General features: G+C 38.1%; 2 protein-coding genes across 2 annotated transcripts in view; one reads left to right on the forward strand and one right to left on the reverse strand.

The window, feature by feature from the left end:
- The first annotated feature begins 215 nt into the window (after positions 1–215).
- B3GNT5 (UDP-GlcNAc:betaGal beta-1,3-N-acetylglucosaminyltransferase 5) lies at positions 216–1,638 on the forward strand. Its single transcript, XM_010291925.1, has one exon. It carries the CDS (start codon positions 466–468, stop codon positions 1,588–1,590), a length of 1,125 nt encoding a protein of 374 aa, XP_010290227.1. The 5' UTR covers positions 216–465; the 3' UTR covers positions 1,591–1,638.
- Positions 1,639–5,197: 3,559 nt separating this feature from the next.
- MCF2L2 (MCF.2 cell line derived transforming sequence-like 2) overlaps positions 5,198–19,316 on the reverse strand; it is a gene marked incomplete at its 5' end in the record, with an annotated part of 23,807 nt that continues 9,688 nt past the window's right edge. The window contains 4 exons of the mRNA XM_010291926.1: positions 5,198–5,267; positions 5,981–6,069; positions 8,546–8,649; positions 18,851–19,028. Coding sequence (XP_010290228.1) covers positions 5,198–5,267; positions 5,981–6,069; positions 8,546–8,649; positions 18,851–19,028 — 441 coding nt within the window. The remainder of the gene's footprint in view (positions 5,268–5,980; positions 6,070–8,545; positions 8,650–18,850; positions 19,029–19,316) is intronic.

Genomic DNA, 19,316 nt, shown 5'->3' on the forward strand with positions numbered 1-19,316 from the left:
TGGGGGTAGGTGGGTGGTGATGGGGAGTGTCTGAGTAGTCAACTCATTTCCGTGACCAAACCTAAAACCACATGTGTTAATAACAGCTTACTAAAACTTTTCTCCTCTCTTGCCCCCTTACAATTGGTAGGTATTCATCTTCATGAAGGAAAGAAACACCTGAGAAGATCCGATTTAGAACTGTAGTGTTCACTTCAAGATGCCCCAAAGGGAAAATACTCATCTGCAAGTCTCGTCTTTCAAAACTGTCTGCATTCTTTCAATCAAAGAAAAACGTTTTTTGAGAAAGATGACTTGTGAAATCTGTGAACAAAGCTGGCTTTATAAGGATACTGAATGAAAGACAACATGCCTTACAATGGACACTTATCTTGAAGGGGTGACACTGTGCTCCTGAAGTAAAACACAGGCACTGTAAAAACACTGATCCTGAACAAGAATAAGGATTATAGAAACTGCATCAGAATGTTTGTTAGTCCCAGAAGAGTCAGAAAATGCCATTTTTTGCAGATATTTGCCACTTGCTTCATACTGTGTCTCATGATTTTTTGGGGGCCATTTGATAATCACATTGTGAGCCATATGAAGTCTTATTCGTACAGATACCTCATAAATAGCTACCATTTTGTGAATGACAGCCTGTCTATCAACAGGGATAACTTGGACAGAGTATCAAGCTACCAATACTTGATCAACCACAGAGAGAAATGTCAACAGCAGGATGTCCTTCTCCTGTTGTTTGTGAAGACTTCTCCTGAAAACCGCCATCGGAGGGATGCAATTAGACAAACTTGGGGTAATGAGAAGTATGTTCGTTCTCAACTTAATGCCAACATTAAAACTCTTTTTGCTTTAGGACGACCAACAAATCATCTGCTGCAAAGAGAACTTCAGCTGGAAGACCAGAAATACAGTGATTTGATTCAGCAAGACTTCTTGGATACTTTTCACAATCTTACTCTTAAATTGCTTTTGCAGTTTAGCTGGGTGAATGCCTACTGTCCCCATGCCAGGTTCATTATGTCTGCAGATGATGACATATTTATCCATATGCCAAATCTTGTTGCTTATCTCCAAAGTCTAGCACAAATGGGTGTTCAAGATCTCTGGATTGGTCGTGTCCATCGCGGATCCCCTCCCGTAAGAGACAAGAGTAGCAAATACTATGTTCCATATGAAATGTACCAGTGGCCCTCTTATCCTGACTACACAGCAGGAGCTGCATATGTAATATCAAATGATGTAGCAGCTAAAGTATATGAGGCTTCATTGACTCTCAATACAAGTCTTTATATAGATGATGTTTTCATGGGTCTCTGTGCCAATAAAATGGGAATTGTACCACAATATCACGTATTTTTTTCTGGGGAAGGAAAGGCTCCATATCATCCCTGCATTTATAACAAAATGATGACATCTCATGGACACGTAGATGATCTTCACAAGCTCTGGAAGCAGGCTACAGATCCCAAAGTTAAAAAGTTTTCTTCAGGGATTTGGGGTAGAATATACTGCAGACTAGTCAATATTGTGCTTCTCTGTAAACTATACTATGAGGACACATATCCCTGTTCAGCTGCATTTTCTTAATACTTGAATATCTGTATATCTGTGTTGAAGATCCACTGAGCCAAAACAGAGCAAGAACTTTTTAGCTGTTTATTCAAAATATATGTAAACATAGAAAGAGGTAAAACTTAAATGTGAGTAGTTGGGGGTGGGAGGGAAAAATGGTCCCAAATTCTGTTCAGAAACTCTTATTGGAATAGCTCTCCTATTGTACTGCAATGTTTTACATTGTAGCCTGGTTTGTTTTTGTGGGTGTTTGTTTTTTTTTTTTTTACAATCTTCAAGGGATGCAAATCTGGATTAAATGAACTATAATGGACTTGACTTCTAGACTTTGAAATGCTTGGTGATAACGTCTGTTACTTTGAGCTTGTCAGTAAGTCTTTAAGTTTTTCTTAAAGCTATGTGGACTAAGGTACATGATTAAAAAAATCTGCTATATCAAAATGGAGTAGATCTTTCAAAACATCAGGAAAATAGAACTTCTGACTTGATGAATGAGACTATTGTAGTAGTTTAAGGCAATGTAAATTGGTTACAAAAATTCACCATTTCGCAGTGTTTCATAGACGGTAAATCTGGACCTGTGCAATTGACAAACAGTGAGTGCTAGAAGTGAAGACCTGCTACAGTATTTTTCTCAAAGCTCCCTACATCTTTGAAACGGGCAAACAGTGTTTGAGTGCCCTCTGACTCAGTTGTTTTAAGTAACAAAGGAGCTCCTTTAGATCAGGACTGAACTTGAAAGGGTAAAAATCGGATATTACTCATGTAACTGGTTTTGCTAATCTTCTGTCTTATGAAAACTGAAGCAGTATATTTAAACAGTCCAAGCTTTACTAAGCAAATAAGCTAAATGTGTTTTCTTTTAACAATACTTCTGCTTTCCTATATTCATGGTTCTAAAGTTAAAAAGCAAGCAAAAATCCCCAAGAATGTTTCTTATAGCTAATTTGAAGCTGTTGAAAGACTTTAAAAAGCAAAATTACATGCTTGTACTAACAAAGAGGGAGGGTATTTTCTGCACAAAGTTTTGACTTCACAGTGAAGGGATAGGGAGATGGTAATCCACAGAAACTCAGTACACAAATCAAAATCACTTAAATATTTCTCCTGAAGTCTTAAGCACAAGATTGTCTTTAAAATTTCAGGGTAGTTTATGTCCACAAAACCCTGTATCTTGAATCTATTTCAATGTTAGTATCACTTGCAAGAGGAACAAAACACCTGGGCATTGTATATCAGGATAGAACTAAGTGATGCTCAAACTCCAGCCATTAGGAGTTGTACTGTGGTGCCATATAAATATTGCAGAGAACCAAAGTTCTAGGATGTCTGCAGTGTTCTTGTCTAGCTCGCTAATGGTGTTTTCACAGACTCTCAGGAAAGATATTTTAGTTGCTAATTGCCAAACCTGTGGTAGCTCGTTCTGGAGTGGGGACACAGCCCATTCAAGGTACAGTCAGTTACTGCTTATAAACGGATTTCATGCTGGAACAAATTCTAGTGTGGATAGTGTCAGAAAACTTCTGAAAGCTTGAATGAGTCAGGCTTTTCAGCAGAGCAATTACAATGCAAAAGCTCACAAATTATCAAGCATTTGTTGGAAATGTGCTAATTATAGGAGCAAGACTACTTGCTTTCTAAGACTAGCCTTTTTCTTTTGCCTGAAGTTTCTTGTTGTGTGGAGCAGTGAGGTACTTGATCTGTGTCTTCTGACTTTACTGTAGAACACTTATACAGGACTTGACTTGGGCAGTTTTAAGGTGCAGGTGGTAAACTTTGTTTAAATAATTGCTACTGCTCTTGGAGCTCTGCTGCAGGTTTTAGTGGTTTGAATGGCTAATGGTATATGTTAGCTTAGACAGAACCCAGGAGTGAGTGAGCTTGCTGACTGTACTCTTAAGCTGCCATTTCAGATGGATGGTAGGTAGCTACTGGAATTAGGTGAAATATGTAACTTTCTATAATTGGTTTTCCAGAAGGAAAAGAATAAGAATCCTAACTGGACCCAAATGTTGGATATATAAAGAGCCCACAAGTCATTTATCAGTGTCAGAATGATTGATGAATGTTACAGCTATACTCTAGGCAAGAACAGGAATGGGATTTGGTCTTTTTAAACAGATTGATTACAGTACTGAGGATGTATGTTTAAAGAAAAAAACCAAAACACAAGACAACCCTAGATCTATATAACCTGCTGGCTTATAGAGGAATGAATGTATGTATAGAGAAAGCAGTACTCTCTACTGAAGGAAAGCTGCTTCATCAGATCTCTGACCTGTGTGAGCCATTTAAATCAACAAGCTGCACAGCAAAACTGCACTACTAGAAAAAGCCACCCTGTTCACTGTAGGAACAGTATGCAACTGAAATGTGTTATTAAGACTACAGTTTTTTTCCAACATAACTGTGTGTTGGGTTTTATTGTTTTCACTCATACAAGCAAAGGTAAAGTAAGTTTTAAGTAGCTTAAACTTCTATAGGGTAACGACCTAGCAAACATCTAAAACACTGCTTAAATGTATTTTGCCATTATCTGAAAGTCACTTTTGACCATTGAAGTACTTTGTTTTACAGCTGGTTTGAGTTTTGTTTGGATTGTTTCTTAATCTTAAAAGGGCCTTGATGTTTGTAGTATGCGTTTTCTTTTGTTGCAGTGAAAAGAAGTTGCTTGTTGAATAAAAAGGAAAGCATGAAGGCGCTCCTTTCAAAAAATGGAGAAGCTAGAAAACTTATTTTCTGGTTCGAAACTCTGACTTAAGATTTGTACACCTTTATCTGGAACCTTTCTTAACAGTAGTCTTGGTGCTCCAATGCAGGGCTGTCAGGTTTTACTTCCACAAATAAAACTGTATCAGCCTGAATGGTCACTCCTCATTATGAGTTTGACATTGTTGCACAGCATATTTAATGCTAAAATTGTTTTTACCTGTTTGTTTGGTTTGCATCAGTTTCCCTTTGATATTACTAATTTTTATACGAAGTATTCAATATTTATTCTTAAACTTTTGCTCTGTACCACAAAAAAATTGTTTTGTAAAATTTGTTTTGAATAAACAGACTTATTTCTTTTTAAAAAAAAAAACCAAAACAACACAACAAAGGTGATACATATCTCTTGTTGCTTTTTTTGTAACTGACAGGCTTGGCTCTGATGTTTTTAAACACTATTCTGAATCCCCTCTTATGAGAAGACTTCAAACTGCTTCCCCCACTTCCCTTACGACCTTTCTATTCTACCTTTTTATGGAACAAAAGGCAAAATTGGTGTTCCCAATGAAAGGAGGCAGTTCAAAAATCTGATTACTAAGAAAGGAGGCAGTTCAAAAATCTGATTACTAAGCATCTAGGTCTATCTAGAGTTGTTTAAAACTGCAAAATATTAGAAGCTTAACCTGTTGTTAATATTAACTTCCACATTTGTGTGTTCTCTTAAAGCAATTATTCCCCAAGAGATGCATATCTATAAATTCATTTTATTTCAGATCACACTTTGCACATTTTGAAAATTAGATTATGGTTTGGAGATCAGTGATATAGTATATTACTGTCTATATCACAGAGATCAGGGTATAATTAAATTCAGAGTCATAAGTTGCATTTTTCAATGTGTCTCTTAAGTCTAACCTAATTTACCAAGGCTAATATTTTTAGAAGCGTAGTTTTTTGCACCAAGTAACTTCAGTGTATACCTGTCAGAGAGAGGTATATAACGTAAGTATAAATTATCTAAATCATACTGAAGAAGAGAACAAAGGAAATGACATCTGTGAGGATTGTGGGGTTTGGCTTGTTGCAGGGTGGGGTTTGGTGGTTTTGTGTGTTGTGTGTTTTTTTTTTAATTGCTCCCTTTGGCCTAGAAACAGTGTAGTTCAACGAAATTAAACTGGGTTTGCTTGGTACTTTTTGTTAAACTAAATGACCTAAGTAGTTAGTGTTTTAGAATACATTGTTAATAATCTCTTTCTCAAGACTTTGTAGAAAGACTATTGCTTGTATTTAAAAAAACAAGATTCTCAGAGGCATAGACTGAAATATGAATATCCTGAAAACAATGAGATGATCTTTAATACTGCTTTTTTGTAAATATGTGTGAGGCTTATTCTAGTGACTTATTTTCTCACATCATATAATTAATGCTTCAAAGAAATTGAAAAAAAAAAAAAACAAACAACAAAAAACCCAAGGCCAAGCCCCCAACCTAAAACAAAAGAGAAATCTTGCTTGCTTTTTCAGCTGATAGACTGTGTATAAATGCATAGCTATAAGCATTTCAGTGCCTTGATTACATCTAATTATTTATTAATCTTAGTAAACTTCAAAGAAGATGTAGAAACTGTACTATAAATGGAGTTATTTGTGTTCTAAGAACAAAAAAATTATACTGGTTCGTGTGCAGCCTTACCTTCTCCTTGTTGACAAGTTCTCATCACTTTCACTCATCACCAGGACTCTGCTAGATCCTCCTTGACTAGCTTCATGCATCACTTCAATCTGAATAAAAAGGACACATTAAAAGTGAAAACACTTAATTGCTGATGCTTTTATTTAGAGAACTTTATTCTTTTTTAAAGAGTTAAAACCCAGATCTTACCTAGTCTAGAAATCACTGAGCAAGTTAAAATTATTGAATTCTAGATATGCAGGTTGTAAATCGAGAATACCTTCTCTCCCTATTTTCCCACTTCCTTGCTCAGTATTGGTATGGGAGGCATTCTTGACTCCAGGCAAAGTCTTCATGTTCTTCCACCACAGAAGGTGAATTACCTTCTTGGTTAGATAATTACAGGCATAACAGTCTGTTCCTTAAGATGATGAAATACTTTGTTTGTTTGTTTCCTGACTGAAGCCAACCCAGAGACTTCACATTTTCAGAGTTCTTTGTACAGTGGCATATGGAGAAGCCTAGGGAATCTGTCTTGTGCCTCCGAGAAGTGTCTTTGTACTAGTAGCGGTATTGCATAAGACGGTGTATACCGTCAAATACTGAGCACAGTATGCATGTGCAATGGCTGGGGCTTTTTACATAATATTTTGATAAACATTAACCTATTTCCTTGTCCCGTCTTGCAGAGTTGGATCATTTCAAGTGTGCTCCAGGCAAGTTTTAAGTAGGCTTTTCCTCTGTTTGCCTGCAGCTTTAAAAGTGCCAAGCACTACTTGGGCTTACTCAAAGGCAACCTCTTCAAGTTCAGTATAACAACTTGGCTGCTGAGTTTGCAGTTAATCCAAGCCAATATCTAAACTCCAGTACAATCTTTAAGGTCCCGAGCACTTTCATTTTTAAGGGCTGATTCTGGGGGAAAAAAGCAGTGGCCTGTCTTATATTCTATATAGCTAAACTATTCATCTGGTTGGTGATGATGATTATGGAATCCATTAATAAACTGTCCTTGCCTGAACTATTACCAGAACAAATAAAATACAAACAAAACACAAACAAAAATTTTATAGTAACAATGGGAGGGAAGAAGAGGGGGCATAATTTGCACTGTACTCTTAGAAAGTAGATTTAAAAATGAATGTATGTTTTTAGAAAGCCTATACCATGTTGTTACATATATGTAACTGTGGGAGGAATGCAACTGATTGATTACCTGCATTACTGATGAGAATACCTCTCTGCCATGCTACCCAACTTCTTTTGCTCCTCTTTTCTGAATACTAGCTGTATTATTTCCCTCAATACAGTCAGGGTCCTCTTATTTTTTTTCTTTCTCAAAACATACCTTAAATTGCATTCTTCACCATTCTAATGATGTGCTGCCCCAAAGAGCTAATAATACGAATCTTCATACAGGGAAGATATAAAAAAATTATGGCAAAAGGATGTTACTATTTAAAAGGTTGTGAGCAAATGGCACTGTATGTTTTTATTTTTGTCTTGGTTTTGGTAAATTTGTAACTAAAGGGGATACTGGCAAAGTTACAAAAAATTTCTGCACAGACCATTCAGACTACAACTTCAGTGGTGGTACACCTGTCTCTTTCACAGGTATATTTTCACGGTTTAAACCCAAACATTTTAAGTAAGATAAATGAGGCATTACTTGAATTTGACAGGAAAAAAAATGATGTCTGGTCTCTGACAGCGGCTATTTCAGCTAGCTTGAGCAAATGAAAAGTTTCAGGATGCAGCAACACTTCATCTTAGTTAAAAGAATTGCAGATGAGTTAAGTTTCTGGATCCTTCTGTTTCCAGTCTCAAGGAGGGCCAAATGGCTGTCTTGATAGCTTGTTATCCCAGTCAGCCTCTAAAGCTCAAACAAGAGACTGCTGTAAGGGCAGGGCTCTTAAATGCTGTAAGGCTTGGGAATAGGGAGGAAAGGATAAGGATGTCCAAAGAGTCCTAAACAGAATCTTGCTGCAGAAACAGTAATGCAACAAATCTCATCATAGAGACACAAAAGTAAAGTACATTTCCCTGAACCTTACTTGCCATGCAGCAACAGGTAACAGTAAAAGTTTTCTTTGTTTTTTTGTTGGTTGGTTTATTTTTAAGTATTAAATGTCTATGTCTAGTCTTTCCTCCTTTGCATAGTAGTAACTACCCTTAGAAAATATTTAAATGAGGAAAAATGTATAACTTCGTTAAAACCCTGAACATAGCACATCTTAACTTCAGAGGAACTGGAATAAGATTCTAGTTTTAGAAACAAAATAACTCATATGCTATAAGGACGGACTGTAATGTATTACTGTTGGATGTTCCCTCCGCATTTCCTCTTTCAAACTTTCAAAGTTATTTCTACTTTAGTGTAACTTGTTTTTCCATGTATTTAAGCATAAATCTCTTTTAACAATCACCTGAGTAACTTTCAAACTGCAATGTGAAGTGTACAAAAAAAAGCTTAGCACAGAATTGACTTGTGCAATTTTTTAATTCCAAGTATAAATACGTAAACCTGTATTTATATTGTTTTGAGTTCTCTCACAATATGGGATGTCCCCAAAACACAGATACTCCTACCTTAATTCCACCTTTAGTCTTCTTAGTGTTTTTCTTTTTTGATAACTCTACTTCAGAAATGGTCTTTGGAGGGCAGGAAATTTCTGTGGATCTCCTGTTGGTAGCTGAAGGAGTCAAAAAGAAAGTAATATTAGAAAATGTATGCTAAAAGTTGGAAATCTTACTTCCTAATAACAGCAGTGAGCAAAGATCCTGTCACATCAGTGGTAACTGTGACCTAGCTTAGAGAACTGAATTGTGGCTGGAGCGGTGAAGGACCAGCTGGCACAAGGAATGGGCTACCTTGTTTGGTGCTCCGCTGTGTCTTGATGTGGCACCTACAGCTCCACGCTGTAATGACTGCTTTGGTTTGCCTTCCTCCCTGGCAACCATCTTTAGGGTAGCTCAGGTAGATGTTAGCAGCTGTATCAACAGTTGGGTAATTGTCACTTGCATAGTTTTTCAGCTTAGTTGTTGTTACTTGTGTGGGTTCCCAAAGAAAGGAAATTTTGGTTCTAGTAATGGTTTGCTAATGTCGCATTATAAAGGATTGTTCCTTTGTAAGGCTTAATCACATGAACAAGTCTCAAAAGAGTAATCATACAGGTGTTCAACAAGTCGCTGTGACTGTGTATGTAATGACAGTGAATCTGAGGAAATTATTTCAGAATATGCTCCATCGTGTCAGGTTTGTTGGGCTTTGCAGGGTCTGTAAACCACAGCTGACAGTGAGTTGTCTAATGCTACTAGAAAACCATCCTTAAACAACATAACCACTATCCTGAGACCGCTATCCAAAGAAAAGGTTTAGAATGAACTATGAGAAGGGGAATCATATATTGGGCTTGAGTAGAAAATAATATCTGTTACAGTTTGTATCTGTCTTCTAAATTTATAATGAGCTCACAGTGCATGTTTTAAAAGTACAAGGCAAACAGTGCTCTCCTTTTTTGTAGTTGCTGAATTGATACAGGCAACCATGCATGTCATGGTAAAAATAAATCTGAATACCAGATGAAATGATGAAAGAATCTGGGTCAGGCAACAAAGAAAAAAATTGTTGCAATCCTGAGATTAAGTCCTTTTCAGTTTTATTCTGGGAAAACTTCCTAACTGAACAAGAACTTTTCCAAAAATAAAAGCTGGTGTTTTCAAATGCATCTGGTAATATTCTGTTTAAATGGTTTCACCAAGTTTAATGTTGAGGCGCTGAGAGCCTTGGTGGTCACTAGTAACTTTTTCTTCTTCTGTGGGAGAAGCTGAGGGATGCAATAAAAAAAGTGGACATATCTTTGAATGGGGAGGACATAGTTTAAAAGATTCATGTAGGAGAGGACTGAACACTTTTTTTAAAAAAAGAAACACATTAAAAATTTTCAAATGCCCTTGCCAGTAAATTCTTTTTTTAAAGTAGTAAAAAAAAAAGGGGGAGGGGGGAGAAAAGCATAGAAACACTCCAAATTATATGCAGTTAAAAAGAAAACTTAGTTTCACAGACAATAACAACAGTAGCTGGCATTTCTTCTACCCTGTGTCTTTTCAACTGCCTTATCATTCAGCTGGGAAGAGAATTAATTAGAGCAGCTTGTCTCCAACTCTTTCCTAAATCTTCCTGGTTTTATCCCATGCTGAATGACATGGGGACTTGGCAATGTCCCTTTCATGCCTGTTACTTCCTCAGAATGACTCCATATTAGAAAGCTTGTTCAATGGAACAGCAGAGTCTGGCAGCCACCAGCAGCTATAATCAACCTGTAGAAGATTCCTATGGTTCCCAGGACTGAGCTGAAACGCAAATGCCGACGCTATTTGGTTTTTCCATCACACTTTCAAAGTAGACAGCAGGGGATTTGTTTTGATTTGAAGCACTACTTTCAACAGATGCCTTTTTCCCATCCCAAAGAAAGCTTTCTGTGAAGTAATAATTGTTCTCTCAAAGATATTATTTCACCCAAAAAGTGTTGTACTGACATTTAGAAACCAAGGGGAAAAAAATAAAAAACAAGATGCAGCAAATATAAGCTATTTGTTCTTATGGTCAAAGTTCTTCATATCTTTCTGATCTGGAGAGAGGATGATTTCTACCACTGGCAAAACCAGAATACCAATCTTCAACTATTTGATAAATTTTCAAACAGGCTCTTTCATGATTTTCCCCATGAATCCCTGAGTAAAATGGTTACAAGCATCAGCAAATTCATTCTTTTCTGTACTAATGCATCCTGAAGATTCTATTTAGCCTTAAATTCTCATCTACTGAGATCTTGACAAGACACAGCCTCTGATCATACCTATCATACTGAACAGTATTCTTTCCCGGAGCTTCTCCCAACTTGAAAAATCAGCATTCAAAAAAATAACTCTAAGGCTTGATCACAAAAATCTTGACTCAAAGAAAACCAAGACATTGTTTCATACTCTTCTCCATGCAATTACCAGGCACTCCTGAATACCCTAGACAGATACGCTGCCAAAATCCAGTTACCCTATCTAAGTCTGCGTTCAGTCCATTGGATTGCTCTACAAAGCTAATTCCCAAGTTTTATATATACTGGATGTGTTATTAAAAGGGATGGAAGCAAAGGAAATAACTTTAGGAAACAGGAGAATTTTTGTTTAGAACAGCAGAGTTAGCAATACCAAGTTGTTTGACCTATTCATTAATCAAAAAACCTACTAGCTTGAAAGGATGGTTGATACTGGTATGAAAATCCTGGCTGAAGGCAGTCATCAGAAAACATGGAAATCAGTTATGACTGATGTCTGGATCACAAATAACTTACTTACAACTTACAAACTCGGACAGCTCCAGGTGATCCAGGAAAGAAAGCACTGGACAGTTTAAGTGAAAGATGACGCATTCACAGAAAGCCCAAGTGCAGATGCTGGTTGATCCAGCAAATTACGCCGGTCAGCTTACTAGCTTAGTCTTGGCTTCATCAGTATGACATTTCAGAAAGGAGGAGGCAGGTACAAGATAAGGAACAGTCCACTCCAACTGCTTATATTTCAAGGGTGAATTTGATTCAGATTGACACAGCAAGCTTTCCCCTTCCAATCTGACCCAGAAATGAATTGAAAACGGAAAGCAATCTGGTTTTGGTTATGCTCCAGAGTATTTTTGGGTTATTGACTGGCCCATATTCAGAGACTGCTACATGTCACTGCACTTAAGTAGCTTCTGGAGTCATTTAGAAAGAAACAGTGCAAATATCTGCTAATTATTATTGCACTAATTACTGTGTAACTGGAAATCTTTTAGAAGGGAAACTGCTTTATGAAATTCAGTACAGTTGGTTGTTTCAAGGTCATTACTGTACTGCTGAGGAAGCTGAAAGCTGTAGTATTCAACTGCCTACTGAAAGAACAAAGGCACAGGAAAAAAGGAAAACTATAAACAATCTAAGGTCTGCATGGTTTCAAGGTTGTTTTCATCCTATTGTTTCACAGTACTCCCCCAGATAATGAGTAATGAAAATTTCATTTTGGACTCATTAATATTTTAAATTACTTGATGCTGCTTTTAAAGCAAACATTGTTAAAGGGCATTGTATGCAGAGGTAAACTTTTTATTGCAAGGATACTTGCAGTAAAGCAGGGTTTAGATCTGTCACTTGCATTCACCTGGAACACCACTGTGCTGCTTCTATGGGGCTTTAGTACTGCTTAAGTTTTTTATGAACACATTGCATGATAAAAATGGAATTACTGTTTTATTACCTAGCAAGTGGTAATGTGGGCTGTACTGTCCCTAAAGCTGCTAGGAAAGGACAAAGACTCATGTGCTCAATGTTGCTTTGCAGTCTCTCCCCCACTCCAGGACTGAAATAAATTCAGTGAGTACCACTTGCTGCTTGTGAGGAAAGGCTGTGGTTTCATCCATTTCCCCACCCTGCTCCTGAATGGCAGGGTACAGGCACCGTCTCTCAGGAGTTCATCTCTCACTCAGGGGGTGAGGCACAAACAGAACTGCATGCACCTCCCAGGTGCTCAGAGGCAGCTGGATTAGTTCATCTGGGGAACTGGCCTCAAATTTGCTCCTGCTGGAGTAAATGTAACTCATTAGCTAGCAAGAGACATGGACTCTGTAGTCAAGGGTTATGACACACACCCAGTACTTGCAAGACATTCAAAGCCCCCCTCAAATAAGTACCATCCTTTACATTCAGGTTTTACATGGATTTCCCAACCACATGCTTCCCCATCTGTTTTGTGGGAGAGTTTGTGCATTCTCACCAATAACCTACAGCAGAATCAACAGTCCTTTCACAAGAACAGGCATGGAAACGACTAGTCTGCTAAACTGGGGCTTGCAGCTCATGCTGTCTCACAGGAACATGACTTTGAAGATAATTAATGACTTAATAGGGATTTTGAATGCTGGTGATGACAAAACAGCATGCTTAGGCAGCTAAAGAAGTACCAGAGCATCTAAGGTTACCATTTAATGACTTAATAAATAAAGTATTTCTCATTCTTAGGCAATATAATCTTCACTACTTTGCTCTAGCAAAATCGCTGTCAAGTCCCCTGAAAACCTGCCCATATAAGAAGCACAGAGCAAGAATAATATTCCACATGTATGTGGAATATTATTCTGCAAGGAGACACACTACTTGGCTTCCTCAGACTTGCCCGAGTGCAATACCAGCCCTACAGCCACAAAATTGAAAGCATCTTTTCCTTTTCTCTACTTCGTTTATAGAAATATCTTGAACTATAGAAACTGGTGGTTTACCAAAACCATTAATGAAAATCACATGCACCATCTTTTCTGAGTCAGCTAATCTCTCTGCAGCCTCGCTTCTCCTGCACATATCCCCAGACTCTTGCAAGACATTCTTCTTTTATCCTCTATCCAGATGTTATTAGTTAGTAAGTGTTATACATTAGTGACTGTCAGGAACGCTGGAATGGATCCAATGAGCAGTCGTACACATTTAACTGAGATGGAACCAGTTTAAATTTTATTATTTAAAGAACTGAAAAGGCTCCAGCTGTGTTCCCCCATATGAATTTCATGCTCCAAGTTGGCCTTCTAAGATGCTTGTAGGGTGAGTCATGGATTTTGTATGTGCAATGTGTTATTAAACGTTATTTGCTTAATGAGCTCACAGAAACTTTGACATTTCTGGTCCTGTATTTCACATTTATGTTGCACGCAAAGAAATCTCTAGGTGAATATTTTATAGCATTTAGAAGACAAGAGATGCCAAAAGCAAAGCTACGTATGCAACCCTAATTTTGTCCTTTCCTGCTAAGGCATCTTGGTCCACCCCACTCTAAGAATCCTTGCCTCATTCAGCACATGGAATCAAAAACACTTAGTTCATGAGCAGCTATTCATTATTTTGATTTATCTGTATTTCTCAGTGGGGGCTCAGAGCCTTGCTATCCATATTCTATGTCAACCCCTGCTCTGAAAATAATTGTCTTTTTTCTAATAGTTGTTTTTACAATTCAAGTGTTTCATAAATATTTACTGAACTGTTTTCACAACACTTCTCAGAGGTAACAGGCTGTTATCAACCATATTGAGATCTCTGAGTTCCATAGATAAAGATCAAAAGAGAATAAACTACTTTGGAAGACCAACTTGACATTTTTAGAACTGAATTTTCAGGTTACTGGGTATTATATGCCAATTCACATGTTCAAGAGCACATGCCCTGCCCAGCAATTCTGATTTCAGTCTTTTACTGCTCTTTCAATGTAGATTTCTTTATGTAGTTGCACAAGTTATTAAAAAAAAAAAAAACACACCCAAAATTGCACTAAGTTGAATCACATTAACACCCACATGGGTTTTTAACAGGGTTGAAACCTTTACACCTACAGCACCAGTTTCTTTTTCCCATTTCCACAGGACTAAAAGCAGCAGTAAGTAGTTACAGTTTCAGGGCTGACTCCAGAACAGTTGGAACGCATCTGAACTGGGTCTGGTAGAGTTCTCCCTTTCCTCCCAACCTTTGGCCACACACTTCTGTCTCCTTTTTTGTCAGTACTACTGTGCATGGAACTGGATGCAGAGGAGCTGAACTAACCAAAACAAACCAAACTCCCCCCCACAGTGACAATTTTCAGTTCCCTCCTTTGTTCCCACCAGTTACGTGACCGTAAGTACTGAGGGAAAGCAGAGTCACACACTGCCGTGCTGGGCCAAGAGGAGAGGAGAAAGGGAAACTGTCACAACCCTGCATTAAGAAGGGCTTAAGCTGCTGCAAGATCATACTGTAAGGAAACAAGCTGTGCAGGGGATAAGATACATATTTTGCCTCTGGGTCCCAAAGATTTTTGCTGACAACAAAGGAAATGAGACTATAGGAGCCAAACTATAGCAAGTTCACACACAATGAATGTGTATAAACTGAGGTTCCCCCCCCCCCAAGTGCTTATAATTCTGCCAAATCCGGACACTTTAGGAAGGGACAAAACTATTTTGTACTGCCATGTTCCAGTTCTCACCACAAAGGTAACTAAAACAAGACAATTTTCCTAGCCTTGTTCACTGAGATGTCCAAACTATTTTTTACTGAAGTTTTCCAAGAAAGTGTCAAGCTGAAGAAGATAGCCTTTGGGAAAGTTTCATTTCAAAGAGTTAGAGTTTGGGAGAATTACAAGCAAATGAAAATAGAGAAATGCTAACTATAGTCATCCCTAATAGCTTATATTACCCTTTACAGCTCTGTGGCTTATCCTACTGTGCCTGACAGCCTATGGGCAATACTAGCCTGCTTGGTTTAATTTTGTGGACCTATCCCAATTCACTCCAGCTAAGGAGTTTTGTACAGAAACACAGTCCACAACTATATAGTCAAATCACAAAAAATGATGCCCTCATCAGAAGGGAACTAAAGCAAAGGAATTTCCCCATCAAGTGCCACCTCTTTCTCCCAACACATACAGGGACAAGTTTAGCAGTATTCAAACAGCTTCTATTGGGCGTAAGCAGAGTTCTCCTTAAATAAAGTGTCATATATACTACTTAAATATTTTCAAGGCACTTATAAAAGAGTCAGCAGAGGGTTTTCTGCCTTTTCTGAGTTGATCTGTGAATAATATTTAAGCAGATTCCCACAGCTAAAATGTGCATCAAGTCCCGTTGGCATAAACTTTTGAGCATCATGATTAATTCCAGTACTAGTTTTTCAATGTTGAACAGGTCTGTCCCCACAAAATTTACAAGTTCATTTGTGAAACCAAAAGCTTCAAGCAAAAATTGGATTAATTTAAAATTTTGCTTCAGAATTTTCAGACCCACAGAAAAGCATCGGGTGAGGGAGAGTTTGCAGTGCAGCTCTGAGCCACCTTTCTGGATCTTTGCTAAGCTAGGATGTTGCCAAGAGTCACCAGAGACCATAAGGGCAGAGATATAAGGAACTGTCACAGTCATTTCCCTGATAGAAATCTGCCCTTTCTCTCATACATGGTATCAGCTCTTCCTGTATGCACCTCTGTATATATCCATGTAAAATGAAGATTCTCACAGTTACAATAATGGAGTATTGCATGCCTGAGCTTTCGTATCTGTTAAGATTTTTCCACTAGTACCCTGAATTGTATTGAATTTTCCCTGCCGCTCCTTGTTAGGGAAATGGAGAGTCAGCAAGTAAAAACAAAACAAAATCCATTCTGGAACGAATGTTACTGTTTTCCCTTTCAGAGACAACCACTGCAATGCTGCCGTGGTGTTGTTATATCTGCTGCCTGGGGACAAAAGCCTTTCTTTCTGGTCTTCTATTTCTGTTTATCACATTTTATTGCCATTGCCTTTGCCTACCTTTGTATTTACACAGCCTAGAAACATGGTATCTTCCTGTTGCCATGTTCTATTTTGCATGCTTTTAGAACTATTCAGGTATGTCCTGGATAACCAAATAAGAATGAGTTACAGTATCTGTTTCAAGAAGGTGCTCTTAGCCTCTTTCATTTTTCCAGGATGGTGCTGAATAGATTCTCCCCATAAATAAATGCTGATTCTGCACTGATCTTGTTTATGTGAAAAAAAGGGCACAGAGGAAAGTCCAAAAGAGATAGCTTCAAGAAGAACAGAATTTCACAGCCTCATTTTCAAGGCTTGGAATAGGACTCGGTGTCCCTGTTTCTATTCTCAGCCACATTTCAGACTCAGACTGCAAAACTCCCTGGTGAATCACTCAGTTTATCTGTGCTTCAGTTTTCTTTCTGAAAAAGAGAGGATAAAATACTTACCAGTACTTGCCAAGTGCTTTGGCATTCTGAGGGAAAGGACACTCAGGAAATTCAAAGTATAACTCTTTGTAGTGGACAATTGGATACCCAAAGGATGCCACACAGTATATGTAAATACAGCAGTTCAAGTAACTGTTTCTGAGCCCCAGGATAAGTTGTAGATAGTCAGGGACTTCTGTTTCTTTGTATAGAGGTACTATAAGTCAATCTTCTGCAGGCACAAATAATCTGAATGAGTTCTGTAGTCTGCTTATCAATATCTGAACAGGACTGGGTTGCACTTTTCATCTCCTCAGAGAAAACTGGAGTAACGTTTTAAAATAAATTTCATCTACCTATTAATTTGCAACAGGACATCTGAGGCCAATCCTTCCCACACTGTTATCCTGTATTGTGTTGTATAACATGGAACTGCAATAAAAGGGTCAGAGCAAGGGATCATCTCATGATTTTCTGTGAGAGAGCTGATAGTATTGGATTGGCTGTATGAACAAGAATCAAAACTTAAAGCATTGTCATTTATATACTAGTGACTATTTTTTAAGGTTTTATCTATATGAAAAGTTTAATTAAAAATATCTGCAAGCACTCTAAAATGACAGGAAAGAAGTTCAAGAAACACAAGCACAGAGACTGCACGCATAAACAGAAGTGCAAGACTAGCGTTTAGCCTGAAGACACAGTTTTACAATAGGTGAAAGCCATTCTAAAACTGTACTACTACTGACAGGGACTAACTACCTCTGACCTATTGACCCCATAACCCCCTTTTTCTGCAGCTTCCTTTGCTTCAGCTCTAGTGGCCACACAGTGAACAATCTGATCAACTTTAAAGTTAGTGCTGCTTTGAGAAGGTGATAAGGCTATATGATCTCCAGAGCTCCCTACATTTTCCTAACTCATGCAATGGAAAACTAGGTACCACATTTTTGCAGTCAGCTCATTGAGTTTTCAAGGTAAATCACAACTCATACAGCTAACTGACTGCCAACACCAGTGCAAGAGGGGAACACATTGCTGGAGGGTGCGTGGATAGCAGAGCAGGACCTCTTCAAAGGCACTGCAGTCTCAGCTTGCTTTAAGCCAATAGTGAAGCTGAAACTTGACGTAGCAACTGTGTGTTAAGAACACAGCTAGCGTGGTTAGCGGGGAAAAGTACAGATGTCAAACAAGCATGGCAGCTGGAAGTAGAAGGTGATCTTCCTTGGTGAGAAAGGATGAGTGTTTGGGAGCAGAGGAGAACAACAGGGATGTTTGTGTGACCTTGTGATAGTATGCCTAGAAAGCAAAATGTTCAGGCTACTGGCCATCCTAATCTTCCTGTTGAGAAAGCAAAGTTTATTGCATGCTCTTCATGCAAATTAGTTTTTTCAAGGCTTTTCGCTAAGGGTTCCCCTTTTAAAAAACCCTAAGGTTCCATTTTTTAATTTCTTATAACTATCTCTGCTGAAAAGGGACAGCCCCTTCCTACCACATAGTACAGGGTAGCAAGTTTCCAAGATGCACTGTTTCAAATTGACTTTACCCATGTTTTTTCTGCAGAAAATAGTTATCTTGGTTAAAGGCATATGCTAACTTTCAGTAAATTCCAAACAGAAGCAATGCTCAACTTTCATAGTTAGTAGAGGACAACACTAGAAAGTGAATAAACAGTTATGTAGAGGGAAAAGGTAAAAATTGCACAAATGAGTCTGTCACTAATGTACCCTTAACCTTTGCAGTATCTGATTGAAACTTGAAGGATTGTGACCCTTTAATGCCAAATATTCACATTACAGTATATGCAATGTAAAAGAGGTGTTTGTGCTTAGTTTACATAGTTGTCAGTGACTAGCCTGGTTTGAGTTTTCAAGAACTAGCAATATAAGACATACTGAGAAACAGTATAGAAATGTACTCTATAGATTAGACCTAGGAAGAGAAGCCTGATTTTTTTTTATTCACCCTTGTTTGTATGTTTGCTGTGACAGATATTTCACATTCATTGTTAACAGCTGGGCTTAGAAGGCTGACACTGAACATCAAATGCAAGTTTTCATTCTGATAACAAAAATTAAACATGACACTGTGGACAAAACATTGGCATGTATCTGAAAGCAGCTGTTCATGGCCTACCAACTCCTGCTGGTCTGGTAATCTTTGGTGATGCTCGCTTTGGGGAAGATTCAGGATGTGGGGCAACAGGTTGTACTGGCCGGGTCTGTTTGGCTGCCAGCTTCTTCAGACTTATTTGCCTCTTGTCAAACATTTCTTGTACATCTTCTAGTTTTTGTAGAATTCTTTGGGCATTGGCCTAGGCAAAGAAAAGGTAAGCAACAGATGTTTGTCAGTGCTGGACTGAGCAGGTTAAGAAAGGTCTTCTGTTACCCAGACTCAGACTAGAGCTGAAGATCATAGTGTGCTGCAGTTTAATGCAACACAACCCACGCACTCTGCACAGATCTCAGTTTCACTGAGTAGGACATGGTGTCTCATGCAGTCTTTGTAGCACTACTCTGAAGAAAATCACATATGTGTTCCATGACTACTCATCTGAGTAAAACTTACTGCCCCAAGTGCTCATCTCTGTGCCCTTTTGGTG

Source organism: Phaethon lepturus, unplaced genomic scaffold (genome assembly GCF_000687285.1).
Source record: "Phaethon lepturus isolate BGI_N335 unplaced genomic scaffold, ASM68728v1 scaffold35457, whole genome shotgun sequence".
Taxonomy (NCBI): Eukaryota; Metazoa; Chordata; class Aves; order Phaethontiformes; family Phaethontidae; genus Phaethon; species Phaethon lepturus.